General features: G+C 28.8%; 2 protein-coding genes across 3 annotated transcripts; one reads left to right on the top strand and one right to left on the bottom strand.

Moving 5' to 3' along the window:
• The first annotated feature begins 2833 nt into the window (after nucleotides 1–2833).
• LOC135927049 (marginal zone B- and B1-cell-specific protein-like) lies at nucleotides 2834–5135 on the top strand. Its single transcript, XM_065462986.1, has 7 exons — nucleotides 2834–2920; nucleotides 2976–3125; nucleotides 3233–3345; nucleotides 3702–3809; nucleotides 4401–4501; nucleotides 4561–4619; nucleotides 5040–5135. The coding sequence occupies exons 1-7, from the start codon at nucleotides 2834–2836 to the stop codon at nucleotides 5133–5135; spliced, it is 714 nt and encodes a 237-aa protein (XP_065319058.1).
• A 124-nt stretch (nucleotides 5136–5259) lies between these two features.
• Nucleotides 5260–22278, bottom strand: LOC135927470 (probable ATP-dependent RNA helicase DHX37). 2 transcript variants are annotated; one of them, XM_065463466.1, is made up of 14 exons: nucleotides 21867–22278; nucleotides 21718–21825; nucleotides 21275–21610; nucleotides 17815–17910; nucleotides 17434–17689; nucleotides 16829–16943; nucleotides 15893–16010; nucleotides 11152–11714; nucleotides 10661–10971; nucleotides 10029–10421; nucleotides 7581–7775; nucleotides 7164–7367; nucleotides 5915–6407; nucleotides 5260–5673 (listed from the first exon to the last, which is right to left on the bottom strand). In XM_065463466.1, exons 1-14 carry the CDS (start codon nucleotides 22254–22256, stop codon nucleotides 5397–5399), a joined length of 3855 nt encoding a protein of 1284 aa, XP_065319538.1. In that variant the 5' UTR covers nucleotides 22257–22278; the 3' UTR covers nucleotides 5260–5396. The 2 variants fall into 2 exon arrangements, with proteins under 2 accessions (XP_065319538.1, XP_065319539.1); XM_065463467.1 differs by lacking the exon at nucleotides 7164–7367.
• Between the last annotated feature and the right edge of the window lie 614 nt (nucleotides 22279–22892).

Genomic DNA, 22892 nt, shown 5'->3' with positions numbered 1-22892 from the left:
ATTGTTTTTAAATTCCGGATTACGAAATCAAAACTTATTGATTTGAAGAACATAACGTACAAATAACACTCATTCCCAAATATTGATATGGACAGCCACTATTTACTAGTGTTGTTAAAAAGCCGAGTTTTATCGGCTCCGACCTCGAGGTCGTAGCCAAAAAATTTGCTCAGGCTCAAGCCGGCTCATTGAGCCGGCTGAGTTGGCTTGCTCGAGTCGGCTCAGGAGTTGGCTTGCTCGAGTCGGCTCAGGAGTTGGCTCAAGCCGGCTCAGGAGTTGGCTCGAGTCTTATTTTAAGCCAAAATTTATTTATTTAAATATGTTAAAACAATATAATATATATTTATTTTTTTTTAAACATAATAATTTATATATTATGAAAATAGTTTATTGATTTGATGTTTTTTTTAATAAAAAAAATAATATGCTGCTATTGTTGTATTGTATTGTATTATTATGTTTTTTTGTTACAATTTATTAGTGATTTTCACGCGCCCAAATTTTTAAGCAAAAAAATTTTTTGAAGTTCAAAAATAATAAGAAATTTAAATTTTCATTTGATAAATTTTTTGGAGAATTTTCTTATAAATAAACAATCTTTGAGGTGAAATCTTTTATGTTTTTTTTAATCATCTTTGTAAAATTATCTATTTTTTTGTATATTTAAAGAGGTGGTTTTTTCTAAATCACATTACCAGAAACGCATGTTAATATATATTTTTTTTGTAATATAATTAAAAATATTTATATTATATTATATTATAAATTGTTAGATAGACTAAAATAAAAAAATAAATTATTTATTATATAAATTAGTTCATGAATATGTATCCACCTGATGGCGTCATTATAAACTAAATATTTTTTTTCACTAAATATAATTATTTGATTTTTCCAACCCAAGGAATGTAAAAAAATAACGAAAAATATAAAAGATATATTTGGAATATTCCAATTATTCGAATAATATTCGTGAAAAATTTTTAAATTATTTTGTCGACACTTATACATATTTTTTTTCCAAAGATTTCCTTAACCATAGATCTGTCATCAGTGATAAAATTTTTATTATAAGACTCGGTAATTATGCTATAACTTTGTTTCAACATAGGTAACCACTCGTTGCCAACGAATTTTAGCGTAAAGAGCAATCAGTTATGGTAGGGGGAATAATTAATTTGATTACTTTAAAACGTGTCGCCAACGAGTGGTAAATCTATACGAAGCAAAATTTGATAGAGCAACGAGTCGTGCTCTTTATATCCCGTGAAACTGAGTTTGAAGTAACAAAAATTTTAGTTTAATTTTATTAATACTGGTTAATGTCCGATTTTGACTGATAAAAAGAGAAGAATCCATTTTGTTTTTATAATCTAACCAAATAAAATAAATTGTACCTTTATAGTGGTGTGAATCGGTCCTGATCGACCTTTAAAAAATATTATCCTTTTTTAGATAGAATTACTTTTATTTGTGGCAGTCTTATAACAATTTTATTTTCTCGCCCATTTTAGTAGAATATTTTTTGGTAGCAAATGTTAGGAGTTTTCAAACAATGAATCCCTAACCTCTCCTTCTAGTTCAAAAGGCTAGCGACACCATTGGTACAACTGACCAAATTTTAATTGGATAAATATAGAATAATGACCCTGTCATTAAAAAACCTTTAGGAGCCGGTTTAAACCAGTTTGAGTGAATGTATAACGGTTTGGTTGTCTCCTTTTAAAATTTGGTCAAATACAAAATCCTTTTAGGTGATTACGCGAAATAAATTTAGAATCACTGTACCTATATATTTAGCTATACTCATTAAATAAAAACTCGGTTAAATATAAAAAATTTTTTAATCTTAAAGTAAATTTAGTAGAGCTGGGTCCATGGCATGTCATTCAAAAACTTTATCAGCCTTTACGAGGTAGAAAGTATTTCTAACTGGTTGGTTCTCTCCTTTTTAAAGTTTAAAATATTTTTAGCTAGCTTTTTTACTCCTCAAAATGTGACGGCTAATTATGGTTTAAAGACAATGACCTCAAGAAGGGTAAAAAATCAAAAATTAAGCTTAAGAGATAGGAAGAAGTGAAGAAAAAAAAGGAGTTATAACCCCCTTCCCCCAAATATGGAGTTAAAACCTTCCTTCCCCTTATCAAAATTCGCAAAAAAAAATATAACATTTTTACAGCATACCTGCTATTAAGGTTAAAAAAAAATAATTAAAATTAAAAACATAAACTCGTTAAGCATTTGCTGCCAACAAGTATTATCTTTTTTTATAAAATAAAATGTCAAATGATTATTCTATAAATCAAATAATTTTTCCTTAAGTTATGGCCATTTAATTTGTCTACTCGTTAATTTTATGAATACAAGTAATAACTCCTGGTTTGGGTCTAGTTTTGAATATCCTTTCCGGTTCCTAAAAATTTTTGGTTTCTTAATAAGAGAGAAAAAAAATTTTAAACAATAAATCCCCTAAAATAAATCAAGCTTTCTTTTTGAACAATTATATTCATTTTTTTTTAGAACTTATTCCATTTCCAAAATAATAATTAGTAGGTCTTGGTTTTTATAGAGATTTAAGAGAAGAGTAAGGGGCGGGGAGGGGGTTGATTCCAAGATCCATACCGGTTCTTCGAAATTATGGTTTATAAATAAAAAAAATATATCGTGTTTGAAATAAGACAACCTTCACGTGAGATTGAAATCTTGGTATTTATTTTATATTTAATTTATAAAAATTAGAGATGTATTTAAAAAAGACAAATAAAAATAATAATGATCATAATAAGTAGATTCTAGAATAAAGGTAATTTCGTAAAATATCTTAATTATCGTAATGATCAACATTTATCTATTTGTGATATTTTATTACTTAAACTCGGTCTTCGTTAGCGGTGTCGAGGAGTCCGCGAATCGCCAAGAAGTAACTAACTTAAATTCTTATGCCAATTCTACAAAATTACCATTTTAACAAAAAGGCTGACTCAAAATTCGCGGAAATGAAAAAGAAGAATCCAAACTTGGAGAAGTTAAGTTTCAAACCTCCCAATTTGACGGATGAAGATCACCATAGTCAACACATGCCATTTGCTCTCAAGTGTGATGGTTGCATGGCCATAGCTTACGAGGTAATTTACCTTTATAGATAATGATGGACAAAACGATTATTTGATTTTTTTTTATATTAAGTAAAAAGTTAATTAAATAATCCTCGAATAACTTATCCAACCAACAGATGGTTAAAGTATTCGAAGAATTCAACAATAAACACCCTAGCATGAAGAAGAATCTACCGACATCAGACATAATAATATTGGTCGAAAAAGTTTGCAACTACGAATATGAGGAGTAAAGGCTAAAATAAATTGTTTTACCATTCAACCACAGTATAAATTTGATTAAAAATATTTCAAGACTTAAATATTATCAGTTATACTTATAGGAAAATCCTTTAGAATGGGAAGTTATTTTGAGTTTTTAAGTGAGATTGATATTTCTTTATTAATATTAATTTTCAATTATGATGATCAAAAAATTATTTAAATATATTAAATTAATTAATAAATATTGATCTCAAAGATTTTATAATCGACCAGCTATCATATCGCGTTGGGTCCATATAAATGCGCTGTAGAGACTTGATAATAAGAGTATTGCTATAGTAGCACAATTTCTAAATATTTTTTTTTATCATTTTTTTTAAGGTATGGTGTTAAGGAGGTCGATGGTGTCAAGCGTTTATCAGGTCCGGCAATCCCGAGTACCTCAAAAACAGCTGGTATGATCCAAGGCGGGGGAAAATGGCCACCGAGGTTAATTTCTTGAAATTACAAGATGTCCGTTATATTTATTGTTGAAGTTTTGTGTAAATATTTATTCTATTATTATGCCTCATGAGTATATAATATAATTTATTTTGATATATAAATTTAATACCGTTAATTTTAATTTGATTTCGATTATTTAATAAATATAAGGCAAATTGACTTTTGGAAAATGAAATAAATATAGATGTAAAAGGAAAATAATCATAGAATTCATAAATTCAAGTTTTTAAAGATGAAAGAGTTATCTCGACCTCTAACTAACATAATTAGTATAATTTATAACTTATAGTAAATTAAGAAACATAAGGGAGGGGAATTAAGAGCACCTGCTTTCTTTCTTAGTGATGAAATCTCTTTTTTTATAAATTCATAGCTTTAACGATAAATATGTGCTAAAAATATTTTTGTTAAAGTTATTAAGGATAATTGTCATTTTTTTGGTCACGGATACTTGAATCGGTTAAAATTAAAAGTACGACGAAGTCCTTAAATAATAAGACATAAGTCAGGGCCACTGAAATAAATGGGTTATTTTAAGAATAATTCATATTATATTTTGATGAATAAAACAACCAGAATTCAACAAATGTGCAAGATTCTAATGGGCGAATTAGGGGAAGAAGAAATTTACGAGATTTATAAAAACGGAGATGATCTTTCGAATTGGCTATGCAAAGGTAAATAATCTACACTAGAAAAAAAGATTTAAAATAAAAAAATAATTTTAAATCGCAAGGTAAGGATATCAGAAACGCGTGCCTTTACGACAACGACAAGTTAGAGAAGGCGAAAAAGGTATTAAACACATAAATACACATTTTTTACTTCATTCAAAACTGCTAAATTAATTTATCATCGCTTGATCTTAAGGTTCTTCTGAATCCACTTGAACAATTTACAGGAGTGGAAATTCTAATAGAGCATACTTAAAATAGGGGAATGAGAGTAAATGGACCCCATACAAAGATGAATTTTGACCCGAACTCAAATTTGACAAATTGTGGTGTTTATAATCATAAAATGATCAAGTTATAATAGTTGGCATAACCCCTCATTCACAGTTAGCGCGATTTCGCGACGAATTATACAAAAATACAGTTATATATACTTGTGAATTTGCGGTTGGGGTGAATGAGAGGTAAAAGCGATGATAAAATGTACAATATACATCATTGTATAAAAAAATTAAATTAACTAAAATTATATTATTGGTAGAAAGCCGCCAAAAGTAAGAAAAAGGTGAAAGGACATTCCAAGAAAACCGGAGAAAAAGTTGAACGCATAAAATGGGAAAGAAATGATGAACTGTAGGCAATGTGTTTGCATGCTTTAACTTTATGGATAATTTATATAATACTTTTCATTTTTTTTAAATCAAGTTTTAAATAAATCCAATTTACACAAGTGACAAATAATTAATTTTAGACAATTTTTTAAATTAGATATTTCGCATTTTTTATATATTCATTTTATAATTAAATAACATGTACGCGAAAATAAATAAGACGATTTAAGTGGTTAACGATTATGATTTTCCTAGATCATCTATTGATTCGGCGTTATTATGCATTTTCAGGTCTTGTAAGGTGGCCATAACTGTGTTACTTGAGAATGCAGGCTTTCGGGTAACCATTCCAAGTATTGATTTAATAAAAAGTTGGAATTCCCGCTAGTCCAAACGCTTACCAAAGCCGATTTATCGTGGATGTCGGCTTCGATCAAAGCTTTCAGTATAGTCTGTGTTTTGGTTTGCAATTTGGCCCAGGTCTTCAGCATCGTGGAAGGGGTTAACAAGAGATGATCCACGTATATTTTCAGGCAAGAAAAGAGCTGACCTTCTAAGAAAAATCTAGAAGGGTTTTAAAATTATTTTTAAGCTTTAATTAATATCGAACATGCGAGCAAGTTGAAAACCAAGCCTGGATCGAGTGATAAAATAATATGATTTTATAACGACCAGGTTTTACATAAAAATGCAACCAGGATCTGATAAGTTATAGCCTTTAAAATTCGTCAGATCTCTGATTAATATATAAATTTTCGCAAGAATAAATGTATGTATAGAAGGGGTAAAAAAAATTCTTTTTAACTTGGCAAAATGCCTGAACTTTTCCGTCGTATAAGGAAACTCAGTGACACCAAAACCAATATCCCATTTATGGGGGCCAAAAAGGCAGGATGCCCTACACTTAACTTTACCTGTCGAGGGATCGTAATACACGTGATTGGTATGGCCAACTTCGTGGGACTTTTCCGAGTTATCGTTGGTGATATCGTCTAAAGTGCAATTCGCGCGATGAATATCGAAATGGCACAGTTGTGGCATGTAAACGGGTAACCATTGGGGTTGAACAGCGGTGATAGTTTTGAGGTGTATATTGCGATTCAGATTCAAAGTGGAATGGCTAGGCGATGTCTCTACCGCGGAATCCCCGAGGGTTGAAAAAGGTTTGGATAGGTAGGATTCTTGATAAACAATGTAATCCGGGCAAGATCGAAACATGACGGAAGATGGTTGAATGAAGGCGGGAATGGGGGGAGAGTTAGAGGTGGCTGAACCTTCTGTGAGGCACTGATAATAACCTAAGATATTAATTTTAATATAATCGATTTTTTTAATTTAAAAATGTTACATCTAAGAAGTTTTTTGACAAATAATATCATCCTTATTTAGACAATATAAATTTGTATAATTTAATGGCACTTTGTTTTTATATTCATGACGTTTCTAAATTGAGCTTGTTTTTTTTTTAAAAATGATATTGTCCAAATTTTTTTAGATAATTTTATTATTCCATTCTAGATAATAGTAAGTATTTTAAAAAAAACATCAAAACATATATGCGCAATTTGGAAATACTGCAATATAAATTAGACTTTTGAATGTTTGAAATTTAAATAAATATTTATTGATTTTTTTTAAAAAAAATATTAGTATTAATAAAATGACAAACATAAGAAGTCCCCCATAAAGTTATTTAAGAATCGTTAAATTATACATTTACAAAAAAATTGATAAGGGAAGAATAGTCTAGGCAATTAAAATTGATTGTTTGTTAATTTCATTCATTCTTCCTTCCATTACCTTCCTTTCTAAGTCTTTTAATTAGCACAAACTCTTCACTGTAACAACCTTGTTTCAACTTATATTTCATAAAAAATAAATGGAACCTCAATAACGATTTTAAAACACATTCTTGTTGAGGTAAATAAAAACGAGTAATTTAGCAAAATAACAAGATTAAATTACCTAAAAAGTATAAGTTACGTCACAATGTAAAAAAAACACAAATGCATTAAAAACGGGAAGAGAAGGGAAAAAATTTTATTAGAAATTACTCTTGAATGCCTTTCTGCCGACTCTTTTCCCGAATAATCTTTCATGGTCTTCGGGGGACAGGTCTATCCTTTTGGCAATGTTAAAGCCCGCACAAGCTAGAATCAATTTGCGCAATGCTTTCATCTGTTTTTGGGAAGGTGGTTGGGTCATGAGAAAGTCTTTATCGATTATAATCTTTTCCTTGTTTGGGTCCGGATTTTTAACTTTTTAGAGAATTAAATTGGATTAGATTTATCGGGGAAAGGGTGGGTAGCTTGGATTAACTTTTCATATAGTTCATGCCAAAAAAAACAAAATTTTACATTTTGAATGTAATAAATTTTATTTCTTTCTTACAAAACTACAAAAATAAAATAAAATGGCCACTCTTTTTTAAAATATTTATTATGTTCGCATTCAGTCTTTCTTGCTCTGACCTTTATTTTCATCGTTGTCATAATTATCTTCCAAATCATCGACGCATTCCCTTTCTTCCGTCAAAACATCACCGTTAGTCTCCAAGTCCCTTTTCAATGCGACGACGCGATAAATCTGGCGCCTTAATTTGTAGATCTCGTCCAGGGCTTTGCGTCTCACCAGATATTTCTGGCAAAAATCGTCTAAACCTTTTCCTGTTATATTGTAGCGTGAAAAAAAAATAATATGAGTAATGTATGTAACGATATGAAGGTAGTGCCATCATTATGTAAAATAAAATGACGGGAGGGTATTCAATTCAAAACTTCGAACAAATGTGACAGTTGATAAATTATTCGAAGTTTTATACATTATGTTTTGATGATACATCTTGTCCTCTTTTTGTATTTCAATCAAAGACTTAGTGCAAAAGGTAGAATTTTAAGGTCTAGAGGGCTTAAACACCCTCCCCCCATATTTTTTAAACCTGGGTTAAAAAAACAATTCTTTTTAGCCAAACCCAGACCGGATTTAGGTAAAAACCCTCTAACAAGTAGTATCCAAGCATATTTAATTAATGGTCAATGAATCAATACTATGCATTATTTGTCAAAAAATTGAACAAAATATTGTCAAAATAATCAGCGCTAATTTCAATCGCAAAATTAGTGTATATGTGTCGAACAGTGATTGGCAGAGCTGGTATTCATAATTAAACACCAAACCAAAATCAGAAACTATTAAATAATGTTTTCGCCTTCCATAACTCGAATCTTGAGTGGTGTAGATTTTAAAATAGAGTTTTTGCCATTAATCTTAATATTCCAATCAACACTTTCGCGAAGCAGCTTCTATAGGAAAATGTTTTCCTCTTTTGGTCTAGGTTAATCCAAATTTAGAAACAGGCTTGGACTAGAATAGACTAAAAAAAATTAGTTTTTTTTAATAAATATTTTTATATTTCATTTTGTTATATTGTTGAAATTTACATGCAATATTAGCTATATTGAGCATTGTTTGTTAGTGTTACAAATATATCATCAAATAAATTAAGATATTTTAGGAAAGGCTGACTTAATATAATTTCTTGCTAAAAGTCAAGATATTTGTAGTAGAATGTCAAGTGATTGGTGAGTCATAAAATTGATAATTAATATGTTTGATTGAAATTTAAAATATTTCATTTAAATCACTTGCTTATTGATTTTATATGCATATCATTGTTATATTATTACCTTGATATAAATTTAACTCATGTATTCGTGTAAAATATATAATTATATAAATTATTTTGTTTGATATTTATCATATTTATAAATAGTCGCTTGATTTTATATTTTACATGAAAATCACGTGATTCCTTTATCAGAAGAAAAAAACTATTAAAAAGGATAAAATTTTATAAATATTAACTCTTATTTTCCTAAAATACTTTTATTATATTATTTTTGCAAAGATATATTTTGCTGATGTCAATATGTATATTTGAAATATTTATATAAATTTTAATATATCACCAGAAATATTCGTCATCTAGGCTAAAAGTTTAATTAAGTTTGTATACCTCTCACAATTTTTTTTAATGCAATTAAATAATTACTATCCATTAAACAAAATCTTATTTAATACTCCGCTAAATTATTATTTATCAAAGCGCTATTTTTCCTGTATCATTTGTTACTAACCACTATAAATATTATTTAACAACGATATTTCCCGTATAATTTGGCTTAATTTACCGCTTTAAACATTATTTACTAATGGCAACATTATCTTTCCCCCTATTCCCCCTAAGTTTCGGTTACGCCACCATTGTAACCTATCACCACAAAGCTATATCACAATTACACCTATCATATTCTAAAATTGAGATCGCGGTTCAATGATTAAAATGATAAAAAATTTTAAAAAAGCGGAATTACGGCGGGACAAACGCAATTACATTTTATATATGTGTTGGTGAATTATTTTATCAAATCATAAAATATCAATCTTTATTTCAATTTTTTTTTTCGTATTTATAAAAAATCAAAATATAAAAAAATTATATAGGAAATCTTCTTAATATCTTTCGGAAAAATCTATTTATTTAAAATATTCTCATCTTTAGAAAATAAATTTTGCCAATTCTTCATAATTCATTGTGAAATTTTTGCTTTATCATTAATTCAGCTTCTAATAAATAAAATAAGAGCGAATTCTCGTCTGAAGATCGTGAAATCGTAATAAATAAATAAATACTTTTAATTTTTTAGCAAAAATACAAATACTAAATACAAAAAAGTATATGTGTTTAGTACTTTAAATACAAGTATTCGCATTACTGTCCAAACCTGCTGATTGGCAATCAACCGAAATATTACCTAATTTGATGTCTTAGGTACCAAATTAAGTAAGTACTAAACCTAACCTTGATTTAAAAAATTAATATTTTTTTTTAAAATAAAATGTATTTAACTTCGGTATACCTCGTGGTGTGCCATTCATTAAAGTCTCGCTCCTGATATAATCGGATGCCCCTACGGCTCTGAGATTCACTATCATATCGCCCAATAAAAATTGATCTTGACTGATAACTCGCTTGTCGTCACTATTTTTATCTCCCGATAAATCCTTATTATCGGTTATCCCGGCCCAAGAATTTTTTATGGCGTTTAAAATTGAGTTATTTCGATCATCACCCGCGATAAAAAGTTCCCTGATAGTAGTAGAAGCGGCGATCGTTAACGCGAAAGGCATCAAAGTGGCGGGAAAGGTTTTGTCTGTTAAAATCAGGGCTAGTAGTTTACCCTGCCTCGGATTAAGGGGAACGTTAGCTACTAACCGGCCTAAATCAGTGAGACAAAGTATCAATGGATCCGCTATTTTTTTGTAAACAAAAAATTGAAAGAATGAAATTAAAAACTTTCGTCAAAAAACTTACAAATTCTTCACTAATAAAATCCAAAAATTAATTCAATGAATAAAATTAGATATGTCTAGGATTAATGCTAAAAAATTTAAACTTATTTTTGAAAAAAAAAATCCGATTTTAAAGTAAGTATTATCATAAAAAAAATCTTCTGATAAAATTTCAAAATATAAAATAATTTCTTTAAACTTTGTTTGCCGATCCCGGGCAGGTAATTGTATAGGCACCCTGTCACGTTGACCCGATCACAGAAATCTACTTTAGCCACTTCTCGTTCATCCACTTCGCCCGCAAAAGGCTCCAAAAGTCCTAAGGCGCACAGCAACGCTTCCGCCCTCCTCAAGGCTAAAAGCGGGGGTGGAGTAGGGAAAGGAAAATTTTCTATCCTGTCTATATTCAACAGCTTCATTTGCAAGACAACATCTTCGATCGGTTTTTCCATGATTTCGGGGCACGAAAAGGTTGAGAATTGGTCGTTAAACACGGCAGAAGAATATAACCTTTTTTGAAAAAAAATAAGGATCAAAATAGTGTCGAACAAATATGAATACAGAATTTGAACAGCTGGACTAAAAAAAGGCTTTGATTCTAAATATATTTATTCAAAAGTTGTTCTTTAGGTTTGTCATGGTTCCAATGGTTTTGTTGGGTTAAATATAAAATATTAATCACGTGGGAACCTGTAACAATGTCCTCCAGGTCCGGTCCTTCCGCATCGCCCGGCCCTCTGGTCAGCCGAAGCCTTCGATATCCACTCCACGCTACTCCTTCCTACGTTGATTCTCTCTTCTTTTCGTCCATTATCCACTCCTCTATCTTCTATATTCGATCCGCCATTATGGGAAAATTTTTTGACTCGCCCACAGTCGATTACGTATCTCACGCCTGGGACGGTTATAGATGTTTCGGCAACGTTAGTCGCCACTACACAAAGGCGTGGTGTTTCGCTAACATTTTTATTTAAATTTTTGTGAACTTTGTTGGTTTTAGTGGAAGAGTCCTTATCCATTTGTGGTTTATTATTGCAATCATTGGTTGAATCCTTTTTAGTAACGCGACGATTATGAAAATTGAATACTAGGTTTTGTTGGTTGGTAGGAAGGAGAGAGTAAAGGGGCAGAGGTACTAGAGAATTGGTAGGAAATGTGGCATCCAGAGCTTTGCACAGGTTCATAATTTCGGCGCGCCCCGTTAAAAATACTAAGATATCTCCTGGGGGTAAACGATTGTGAATTTTACAGACCTTTTTTAAAAATATAAATCCGATATATTTAAAAATTTTTTGACCAAAATTTGAGCAAACAATTATGAAAGATATTTTTTATGCATAAAAATTATAAATCTTTTATTTCTATCTTCATTTTAAAAAATCTTTGAGGAGTAATACAATCTAAGACAAGACCTGTGCACCGCCGTTCCAATACGCCACCGCCGGTGATTTTTAACCATGCCTACGCCAAAAAGGTATTGGCACTCAACACGACGCCGCCGATGGAAAAATTCGGCGGCGTGATATATATTTTTTATTATTAAAAAAATGCGATTTTATTTTTTGCTATAACAGATACCAATTCGGAATTGTATGTTAAGATTATGAATTATTATACCTGGGAGTAGTTCAGCAATCTAGAAGAGATAATTTATTGTATCACATTAAATTTATTTACATTGATTTGATTTTGCAAGTTATATCGTACTTCATATTCATGATAAAATTGTAATCAGCTCAATTTTCCTAGTCCTCCAAACCTTTTTCTACGGGTAAAATAGGCAGCACTCTTACCTTTCTTATAATTCATAACCTTTATAGCTTATGAAATTATGTCCTTTTTAGTTCTCTAATTAAAATTTTATTTACAAATAAAAGTTTTTATACTTGAATATCTAATTGTCTACAACTAAAAATTGTTTTTAAAATTTTGTGCGACTGTTGGGATTTTCATGGTAAAACTAATTATTTACTTTTTTATCGAAAATATTTTCCATATTATGGAATATTTTTTAGGAATATTCCTTGATTTTCGTTGTTTCGGTCTTCGCTATATCGTGTACAGGCCATAAAATTGGGTTCTTTTTCTGAAGAAAAAGTGAGTCTTTCTCAAATATTTCCTCGCTTTGATAATATTAATCAGAAAATTTAAAAACAATTTTTAGGCGTAGACAATTAGATATTCTAATTAGTGATCTGCATCGGGCCTAATTTTTCAAACCCGGCCCGTAATTTTTTTAAAAAAGTTTTGCCAGCCCAGCCCGAATCCGAAAGTTTTTTAAAAAGGTTTTGCCGGCCCGGCCCGAACCCGAAATTTTTTCAAAAAAGATTTACCCACCCGGCCCAGGCCCGATTATATTTAAATATAAAAATTAATTTTTATAATTACTCAAAATAAAAGACATATGTTATATGTCGTTTAATTTGGATAAATAAAATCAAATATTTTAATTTACATAAAAAATTCAATATAAAATTAATAAATTTAGATATATTTAAAAAAATTTCCAAGGTGCGACCCGACCCGGCCCGAATTTTTTTAAAAATATTAGGCCCGGTCCGAACCCGATTATTTTAAATAAAATTAGGCCCGAACCCGGCCCGAATAAAATTTTAATTAGAAAACTCAAAAAGGAAATAATTTCATAAGTTATAAAGGTAATGTGAATATATCCACCATAAGAAAGGTAAGAATGCATGCTACCTATTTTACTTGTCGAAAAGGGTGTGGAGGACGAGGAAAATTGATGGCTGATTACAATTTTATCATAAGTATGAATGAACATGATATAACTTGAAATCAAATCAAGGTACATAAATTTAATGTGACACAATAAATTATTTCTCTTCTAGATTGCCCAACTTTTACCAAGTATAATAATTCAAATATCATAACTTCCAATTCCAAATAGATATCCCTCAAATTATTGAATAAATAATTTCTTTTACTATATTTGCTTTATTAAATAATTTAAGGCTCAAATACTCAGCTAAATAGCAATAATATTTATATTTTGTTACATTTGTTTATAAAATTTTTAATTATTGTAGCAAATTCAGAGAAAGGTTGTCTTCTCATTATAGTATTTTATTAATTGATTTTAAATTTTCTTCTACTGAATTTTCATGGTAAATGTTCAATAATTTTATAGCATTTTATCTACGCATCATGTCACTAAAAACATACTTCCGAAATTATTCTTTCCGACAGGGATCCGAACCGGATATCGGTTCGGGTTTCAGATAATAATAACGGTCAGATTCGGTTCGTAGAAAATAAAAATATCGGTGTTCGAACTTCTAAAAACTGATTTGAACACTTTTGTTTACAAGCCTACATTCGAATTATATGTTTTATATGGGATATTTTGAATTTACTGAGTTCTAGATAGTGGTTTCTTTTCTAGTGACGCTCAAGATTTACTCCGTTGTGCCCCTTCATAGTTATGTCACAATCAGTAATATTACATTTTGATGTGTCAAGGTTCAAATCTTTAATTAAAATCCCTATTGTTATAATAGATATGAGCATCCTTGTAAATAATTTATATTGGATTCAGTTTATCTCTAGAAATTATCTCAAAAATATTTTAAAATGGTAATATACTAATATTTATAAATAATGTGACTGAAACTTATCAATCAAAATTGATTGATAATAATCTTTAAAAAATTCGAATATAAATTAGAATCTTAGCAATATACTAGTAATAAACAAAACAATGAAGTTCGAACCGGTTCACATGCATTTGAGAGGTTCGGTTTGGATCACTGCTTTCCGAGATTAAAGTTGAAAGTGAATATAATTTAGAGTCTAAGAAAATTCAAATGGTAATGGATGCACGACCCAATGTAAAGAAAAGTGTTCATTTAGTAGAATATGACCATCATTTATGCATGGGGCATGGAATACTTAAAAATAAAATAAAATATAGAGAGAAATTATAGTTGCCTTAAGATCCAAAACAGTGAATTTTGAAGATATAATCAATATCGAAAATGCTTTTTATCGATATCATATCGGATATTTTAGATTTAGATGATAATGATCCCTTTTACGAAGATGTTTTGGGTTTGATGATTATAGTGCAAATCAGAAATCATGACAAAAAACATAAAACCTTAAAATTAAATGTGCCTACACGTTGACAAAGTGTTTTAATAATGCTAGAAAGTGTGAGTTGCAATAACAAAAATCTATAAATATCCTATTAAATAGAATGGAAAACCCGGATCTCAAATTTAACTGCGATTGGGACTTGGTGCATGAACTTTTAAATAAGAACCTTCAAAAAACTGTTGAATCCTCTTTATTTTGTAATGAAATTAAAAATCATTTAATCGTAAATGAATAATAGTTTTCCGATAGCATCTTTTATGCTCAATAAGATCATAGATTTCTAATAACCGATCTTCGGGTAGCATTTTAAAATATATTTTTTATTTCATTTCTTCTGGTTTTATTTTTTTTGCTTAGGTTTTAGGAGCACTTTTGGATCCTCGCTTTCAATCTATAAACAATCATAGAGATTATCTAAAAGAAAAAAATATTACTCCCGTGCAATTTTTATGTCAATACGCTCTCTTTTGCCTTACATGTACGAACTAAACGAATGTTAAACCGCAGAAGATGCTTCAGAATAAAATTATCTTAAGATATTAGCCACTTCATCACAAGAATCTGGAATAACCAGACTATTTAACTAGTCTAGAAAGGAGTGTTATTCATTATTTTCGCTTATAATTAGAGATAAAAGATGTCTTTGATTTTTGGAAGATAAGAGCGTTGGATCTTCCTAAATTCTCAATATTAGCTAAAAAAGCTATTAGTGTTTAGGCTAAGAGCATCCTAGCGAGCGCGTATTTCCCATATCTGGGCTCACTTTGAACTCTAAAAGATCATCATTATGTCTTATAAACTAAATAAAATAATATTTATACATGATAATTATAACTTAATAAAACCGTTAAATTATAGTTATAATTTAATTAGAAATTTGCATAATAAAGATATAAATATTATTTTAAAGTGTTTCCAATAATTTTAATTTAAAAAATTTAGGTTAGAAAAATATTTGACGATTCCATCGATTTTAAGGGCGGCGTCTAAATCGATTCGCCGCGGCCAGCTGGTCTAAAAAAACGTCGCCGCCGATAAGGCTGTCGACGCACAAAAACTATGATAATATACCACAATAAATTCGGAATAAAAAAGCCATCATTAAGTTTTGATTTAATTTTTTATTTAAATAACATTTGAAGTGATTCTATAAAACTTACCGTTCCCTGAGGGAGGGACGACTATACATTTAAAAATAGAATGGATGGATCAATTTTAGCTAATTTTTATTAAAAATATTCGAATTAGTGTTGCCAATCCAATAAATGGACATTACACCAGAAATTGAATAATATTATATAAGCGTTAGTACTTTTCGGTAAGCTTCTTGGACGTAATCGTTCATAGGTGTCGATATATTGTAATGTATCGTTACGGGATGCTTTTTAGATGGGATTTTGATTACTGGTACATAACCCTTAAATAATTTTCTATATAAAAAAATGACATACATTAAAATGATGCACTAACTATTTAATCGTGAGCGCCAAAAAAGGTGAATCAAATGATCCATTTAAATTCAAATCGAGAAAAAAGTTTAAAATATTTTTCTATCTCCCTCAATGACATTAAAATACACAGTTAGACTGACCATTCATTCATTATTTGAAAGTGTCGTTGAATACAAATCAGCTGGTGACACGCACTCTTGGCTTCCCATATCCTTTTTTTTAAATTATAAATGAAACTGATTCCCTTTTTTTTATCAAAGGTTGCATAAAATTACAGTCATTTTTTATACGGGGAACCCAAAATCGCGTATCACCAGCTGATTTGATTACATATAGGTGAATAAATCTTCAGTCTAGGCAATATTAATGTTGATGTTATTGGTTTATGTCCCGATTGCAGTATACCCTGGGTTCACCGTTAGCGCAAATTCGCTGCGAAGTATACAAATTAGAAATTATAATATAAATAAAAACTTTACATTCAGTTTTCTATACTTAGCCGCGAATTCGCGCTAAATGTGAATGCAGGATAATACAATAACGCTTTATAGAAAATAAATAAATCAAAAACAAATTAAGTGACATATTTTCTCCTGATCACGTTTAAAACAAAATAACAAGTCTCTTCATAGTTAGCCTAAGATTAGAACTAGCGATGCCAATTCCGCATTATTAAGATCATCTTAGCATACGTCCAAAAGTGTTTTTTTTTTACTTTTCAATAGTACTAAAAGTCGAATGGAGCTAACGAAAAGTGAAAAATTTTTTAAAGTAGTTTAAAAAAATTTGAATCATACTGATTTTCGGTGAAATCTTTTATTCTCAAAGTAGCGGACATGATGATAAGTTTGAGCGGCGCGTTTCTTTTATGTCTCAATGGAACTATTCGGGATAAAAGTCCGATTAGTATGTCTAATTTTGTAACCAATAAATAATTTTCAAATTAAATATATATACAATAGGTGCCTAACAATTGATTTATAGTGTTTTTGTGCATGTGATTTACACATATTCCTAATGCATATATTTTTTGTTACTGAGTCACCTCTCATTCGTAATTGGCGCGAATTATATAATATAAGCTGTATTTTTGTAATCTCAGTCACAAATTTGCGCTAACTGAAAATAAGGGGTTACCCTGCATTCAAAGTTAGTGCAAATTCGGAGCGAAGAATATAAAATATGCTTAATTTTTGTGTATTTTTATATACTTAGACGCGTTGAATGCAGGATCAAAGGAGCCCCTTATTTAAAACTAATTTTTTACGATAAATATATTTCCAATTCCATAAAGCATAACTTACAGGACCCTAACTAAATTTAGCCCCCCAAAAGTGTAGTTGAACCGGATATAATAATGAAAGCCAATATATTCTATCTGTTCCACAATAAATTACCTTACCAGTGCACACGCTTCTCTCGTGGGCTTCATCTATGACAATAGCCGAATAATCGGTTAACATGAAATCGTTTTGGATCTCCTTCATAAGAACTCCATCAGTCATGAACTTTATTTTCGTGGCGGGAGTGACATTACCTTCGAATCTTATTTGATAAGCTACGGCAGAAGAATTTGTTGTATCATTTCGGTTTTCGCCATTTTTAGTTGTCTTAAGTCTTTTAATCTGGCCTTTAGGTGGCTTCATCTCTATAGCAACCTTTAAGGAAGAAAAATTTTAAGGGTAAGATATTACTGGAAGATACAAATGGGGTTCAAAATTATAACTTATTTTAGTTACAATTAGTATTACTAAATTAGGAGCTCGATATATATTTAATTTACCCTTTGAGAGATTGTGACAGCAGCAACCCTCCTAGGTTCGGTTATCCCTATCCTTCGCTCTTCGCAAAACCCAGCTTCATACAAAAATTGAGGTATCTAAGAGGGTGAAATATATTAATTTTAAAAATAAATCTTACTAGAAAATATAAAAATTGTATAGGAGTTTTAAGTTGCATTATAGCGTGTCTTATTATATTTTTATAAATTCTAAATAACTATCTGTATAGTGATTTTTAGACCTTTTTTTAAAAAAGGAATAAGTTCACTTTAAGCATATTTACCAAAAGAGGTGATGCTTTTCTCAATAGAATTGACAAATAAGAACAAAAATTAAAACAAGCTATGGAACAATCTTATAATATGAATTTTTTTATGTGACAAGTTATAAAATAATAACATAAAAGTTCTTATGTATTTATATTTATTTTATGCTAAGATTTTAATTTAACTAAGATGAAAAATAAAAGATCGAAATAACATGATCTTAAAAAAAGGTCAAGAAGATAGAACAATTCCTACCAAATATTATTTATTAATTCATAAAAAATAAAATATCCTATGTAATTGGTAATTTAGCGACAAAATTTCAACCACAATTCGTAGTTATGTATGGCGCCATCTATTTTATACAATTAAAATTTACAATTATTGGTAAATGCGTCTTTCGGAAGAGCTGATATTGTCATCAAAATTTTTAAATCGTATAAATATTTATAAAAAGTTTTTAACTAAAAGGCAAATAAAAATTTCCCAAACAAAACCAAGTGCCTTTATAATGCTTAAAAACTCGAGTAAAGTGGGAACATTGTAAGCGCATTTAAGTAATTTTTTGAGCAATTTTTAGATCTCATTTTTACCAAATTGCCAATAACTACTCTATGAATTTCGCATATTTTTGCCATGAACAGTTGAACTTGATGTAATTTATATTCATCATTTTTCCATATATTTTTTTTTATATAAATTTAAAATGACTCAAAGTTATAAGGAAAAACTGTCTGCTCATAAGATATGTATTCTAAACATATTGGAATAAATTTCCGGTAAAATCATATTATAAAAGTGATAGAAGAAAAGTTTAAAAAATAACACAATGAAAAACCCGGGTATAAAGCTATATAAGTGAACCGGAAGTTAAAGACTCAAATCGGAGCCAAATTTTTTTTCATTCGATAGACCTTTAGAGATTTTTTTTGACTACAATATGATTATGTTTATTTTTAATATAAATAGTTTTTGAGATGTAAACATTTTAAAAATTTTTACAGATTCGAAAGTCACTATTTTTCGCACCTTCGAGAACCCTGTATCTCGGGAACCAGCTGTGCTAGCGAGCTAAAATAAACAGCTTACTCATTTTTTTGTTTATATTCAAAAATTGTATAAAATAATTATTTTGCATTTTATATTTATTATATAAAAAAAACTTGTAATTGGGAATATTATGAGTAAAGGAATATGCATGTTTAATTAATAAATAGGGATATCCTTGTATATTTAGCAGAGACCTGTAGACCAGGTCAATTTTTTTTTTTAAATATCCGAATATAATATTTTTAAGAAAAATTCCGGGCGGGCCTGTAAATATAAAATCCGTAGGCTTTTTGTAGGTATGAAAACTATCATATTTTGTTCAAATAACTATTAATCATTGCAAATAATGTTTATAATCATAAAGCTTCTCCAGGTAAAAACGCATATGAAAAGTTTGAACCATAGTCGTTATAAAATATTTCTTTTGTTCCTGCAGGATAATTTTTAAAAAATCAGCAGCAGCTTAGTTTTAATTCTTTATCATTACCTATGAGAAATTCATTCTATTTATAGTTTTCAAAATAATCTGTGCAAACATAAATTGTCATTCAACTCCGGGAGAAGGGGCGAAGAAAAACAGGTGCGAGAGTAGTCTCATTCCTACTAACGATTTCTGCTCTAGTTCAGACCATGTCTAAGCATGTATTGTAGGTGTTCCTTTTTATGTTTTTGCTTAGTGCCAAAAAATCTGTAAACGAAAGATTGATCAAGTCTATTTTTGGCAGCCAATTGTATTTGGGAGTTCTCTGCTTCCCATAATCTGAAGTCCATTTCATGCACAAAAATATCATATTTTCTTGAGAATGTCTAAAGCAAAGATTTATAAAAAATTATAAGTGTATTTTGTTTCTTTATTCTCAAAAAGTTAATTTTAAAATATTTGAAATATTAATTTTCATGTAGAACTCTCAACAACAACAAAAACCTAAAGTACTGAATGCTAATAGGTTAATAAATTTTGGAAGAAAAGCCACCTGGGATGCAGTAAAGCTAATCTTTATATTTTATTTAGACTATTTATGAATAGCCAGAGTCTAGACAACCAAGTGCTGTTTAAAACTGAGGTTTTAAAATTTCTACACTATCTGAAGACAAATGGTACCTTACCAACACTTACATTGACATATTTAATAGCTTTATATAAATTATTTATTTATTATAAAAATATATTATATATTTTAATATTAATTTTTATATTGACATTAGATTTTTTTAATAAAATTTTTATATATTATATTTGTTTCTATTTTCATATTTCAATTTAATTTTTCTTAACATTCAAATTATATTAGTGTTCAAATTAACATTTAATAGAAATTAAGAGATATATCAAATATAATTTTTCATAATATTCAATTAATTTAGTAATATCATTTAATTACTATGGTTGAAATTGTGAATCTATTTATAGAAGCAACAGATAAATCTTATTTAGGTATAGTTTTCACACTATAAAATAATTAAATTATATGTCTTAAATTCTATGAAAATTTCAATTGTATGGTAAAAGAATAGAATTAATATTATTTTAAGTTTGAGGTTCATTCCCCAAGCTTTAAAATAGCTCAATGGGCTACATCTTGAATAGTGTCCAAATTAACATGCAATAGAAATTAAGGGATATATCAAATAAATTTTACTTTCAATTAATTTAGTTATATCACTTAATTACTATGGTTGATATTGAAAAACTATTTATAGAAGCAACAGATAAATCTCATTTAGATATAGTTTTTACACTATAAAATAATTAAATTATTCTTAGATTCTATGAAAATTTTAATTGTATCAAAGAGAAAACAATTAATATTATTTTAAGTTTGAGGTTCATTCCCCCAAAGATCTTGTAAATAAAATACATGTTTTTCACATTATATTCTTAATTGAATTTTTGTATCCCTTTTAAAATTTTCAATAACTTAAACAAGCTCTAATAAAAGAACTAATTTAACTGTATATGTGTATAATGTTTAAAATTATGAATGATATATTAAAGAGCGTTTAATTAAAGTTGATTTAGAACTGCCCCTAACCATTTTAAAAAAATTAAACTAAAACTCTATTTTAGTCTAAGTTCTAACATCTAATCTTTTTCTATCAATTATATTTATGTTCATAAAGATGTTTTTATTAAAAAAAAAATAACTTGAGTAGTTTTGCCACAACCAGTCTCTCCACAAATTATTACAATAGGATGGTCATTTATTTTTTCCATTATTTGATATTCTTCTCCAAGTATAGGCAGATTTTCTCTTTCAGCTTGTATCTTAGGGTCTCTTACAACTTTGATAACTTTTTTGAATTTCATTACTGATAATTTGGTAGAAGACAGAGGTTTAGCTAATTTGTTAACTTTTTTTATAATAAGGGTGGATAAGGAAGGAGTTGATTTATTTGGTGATATGTCCATTAATGTATTATTATTTTTTGAATTATTGAATTTATCTGCATTTACATTAGAATTATTCTGATCAATGTTTTCCTTTAATTTTATATTTTAAAAACAAGATTATTTATTTGAGTAACAAAATATTATTAAGACTAGTTTTATATTAAAAAAAAATTATAAGCAATTCTAGTATAATTTACCACACTGAAATCTTTATCAATGATTATTCCAACACCATTAGATTCTATATGATCTATTTCATTAATTTTATTGCTGTCTGAATTAGTGTCATCATGGAAAATTTCAATCTTAAAAATTAAAATGTATATAAATTTTTAATTAATTTTACTTTTTGACAATCATTGTTATAAGGTATTTTTTCAATGAATGCTTTCCGTTTTCCAGATGTTTGAACATGGCTAGTTGACTGGATTAGTTTTCTCTCCTCCTTGGAGATTATAGATTCATTCAATAAGCCTAAGCTTTCTTTTCTTTTAATTCGTTTTATTTTTTGTTCTTTTAATTTATTCAATTTTTTTAGCTTTGTTTTACTTAGCTGTTTCTTAAAAATAAGATTATCCTTTTTGTTTTTAGGTTTACTTGATTTTTTGGTAGGAACAATTAAGAATTGATTAGATTCATCATATTTTCGATGTTTCCTTATAGGATCAAATGATTGATCTATAAGATCTTTATTACTGATATTCATTTTTTTAATGTCATCTTTAAATTTAGTCATTTAAGATAAATATACAAAAATATTAGTTATAAATCGAATTTATTTACATATATTAATGACAGAATAACTTTTCTCATATTATGATAATAGTAAATATATAAGAATATTAAATTTTTTATATCTTTTTATCTTATCAGCACGTTGGAGTAAAAGTTTGATGAGAAATATTTTTAAAGGTTTGGAAGTCCGCACATTTAAAACCGAACCTAATAATATTTAAAAAGTAATTGAAGGGGAAGTATCTATCACGAATACTTTCTTTAAAATAATAAATATCATTTCATATCTCTAACAGATATGATCCCATATTAAAGAATGCTTATTCGACCAAGGTATAAGAGTGCCGCCTGTTCTTTTATTGTCAGAGATATTTAGCCAACTGGTCAATGGCGTATCCAGGATTTTCTTATGGTGGGGAGGGGTAGATTTCTTGGGGGCTTCGCCCCCATACCTCCTTTACCTGGCCAGCCAGCTTTTCCTAGACCTTTGGCCGGGTTTTATGTTGTAGCTATTCTATTAAATTATTCATAATTTAATAATAATTATATTTCTATTTTTAACTATTTTTTGCTAATTCGTGCTTATGGATATTACAAGCCTATTTTTTATTATTTTAAGTTAGTTATATATTATATT

This window comes from Gordionus sp. m RMFG-2023, chromosome 3, assembly GCF_954871325.1.
Source record: "Gordionus sp. m RMFG-2023 chromosome 3, tfGorSpeb1-WG-v2, whole genome shotgun sequence".
Taxonomy (NCBI): domain Eukaryota; kingdom Metazoa; phylum Nematomorpha; class Gordioida; order Chordodea; family Parachordodidae; genus Gordionus; species Gordionus sp. m RMFG-2023.
The sequence above is the reverse complement of the archived record's forward strand: the minus strand, read 5'-3'. Positions and strand labels throughout refer to the sequence as shown.

What these genes read in the sequence shown, in the direction of transcription:
- LOC135927049 (XM_065462986.1), top strand. Translation starts at nt 2,834, where the DNA reads ATGATCAACATTTATCTATTTGTGATATTTTATTACTTAAACTCGGTC. An exon ending in AGTCCGCGAATCGCCAAGAA is followed by an intron (nt 2,921 to 2,975) that starts GTAACTAACTTA and finishes TTTAACAAAAAG; the next exon opens with GCTGACTCAAAATTCGCGGA. An exon ending in TGCAACTACGAATATGAGGA is followed by an intron (nt 3,346 to 3,701) that starts GTAAAGGCTAAA and finishes ATTTTTTTTAAG; the next exon opens with GTATGGTGTTAAGGAGGTCG.
- LOC135927470 (XM_065463466.1), bottom strand. Translation starts at nt 22,256, where the DNA reads ATGACTAAATTTAAAGATGACATTAAAAAAATGAATATCAGTAATAAA. An exon ending in TTGATAAAGATTTCAGTGTG is followed by an intron (nt 21,611 to 21,717) that starts GTAAATTATACT and finishes ATAAAATTAAAG; the next exon opens with GAAAACATTGATCAGAATAA. An exon ending in AAAGATTTCACCGAAAATCA is followed by an intron (nt 16,011 to 16,828) that starts GTATGATTCAAA and finishes TTTTTTATATAG; the next exon opens with AAAATTATTTAAGGGTTATG.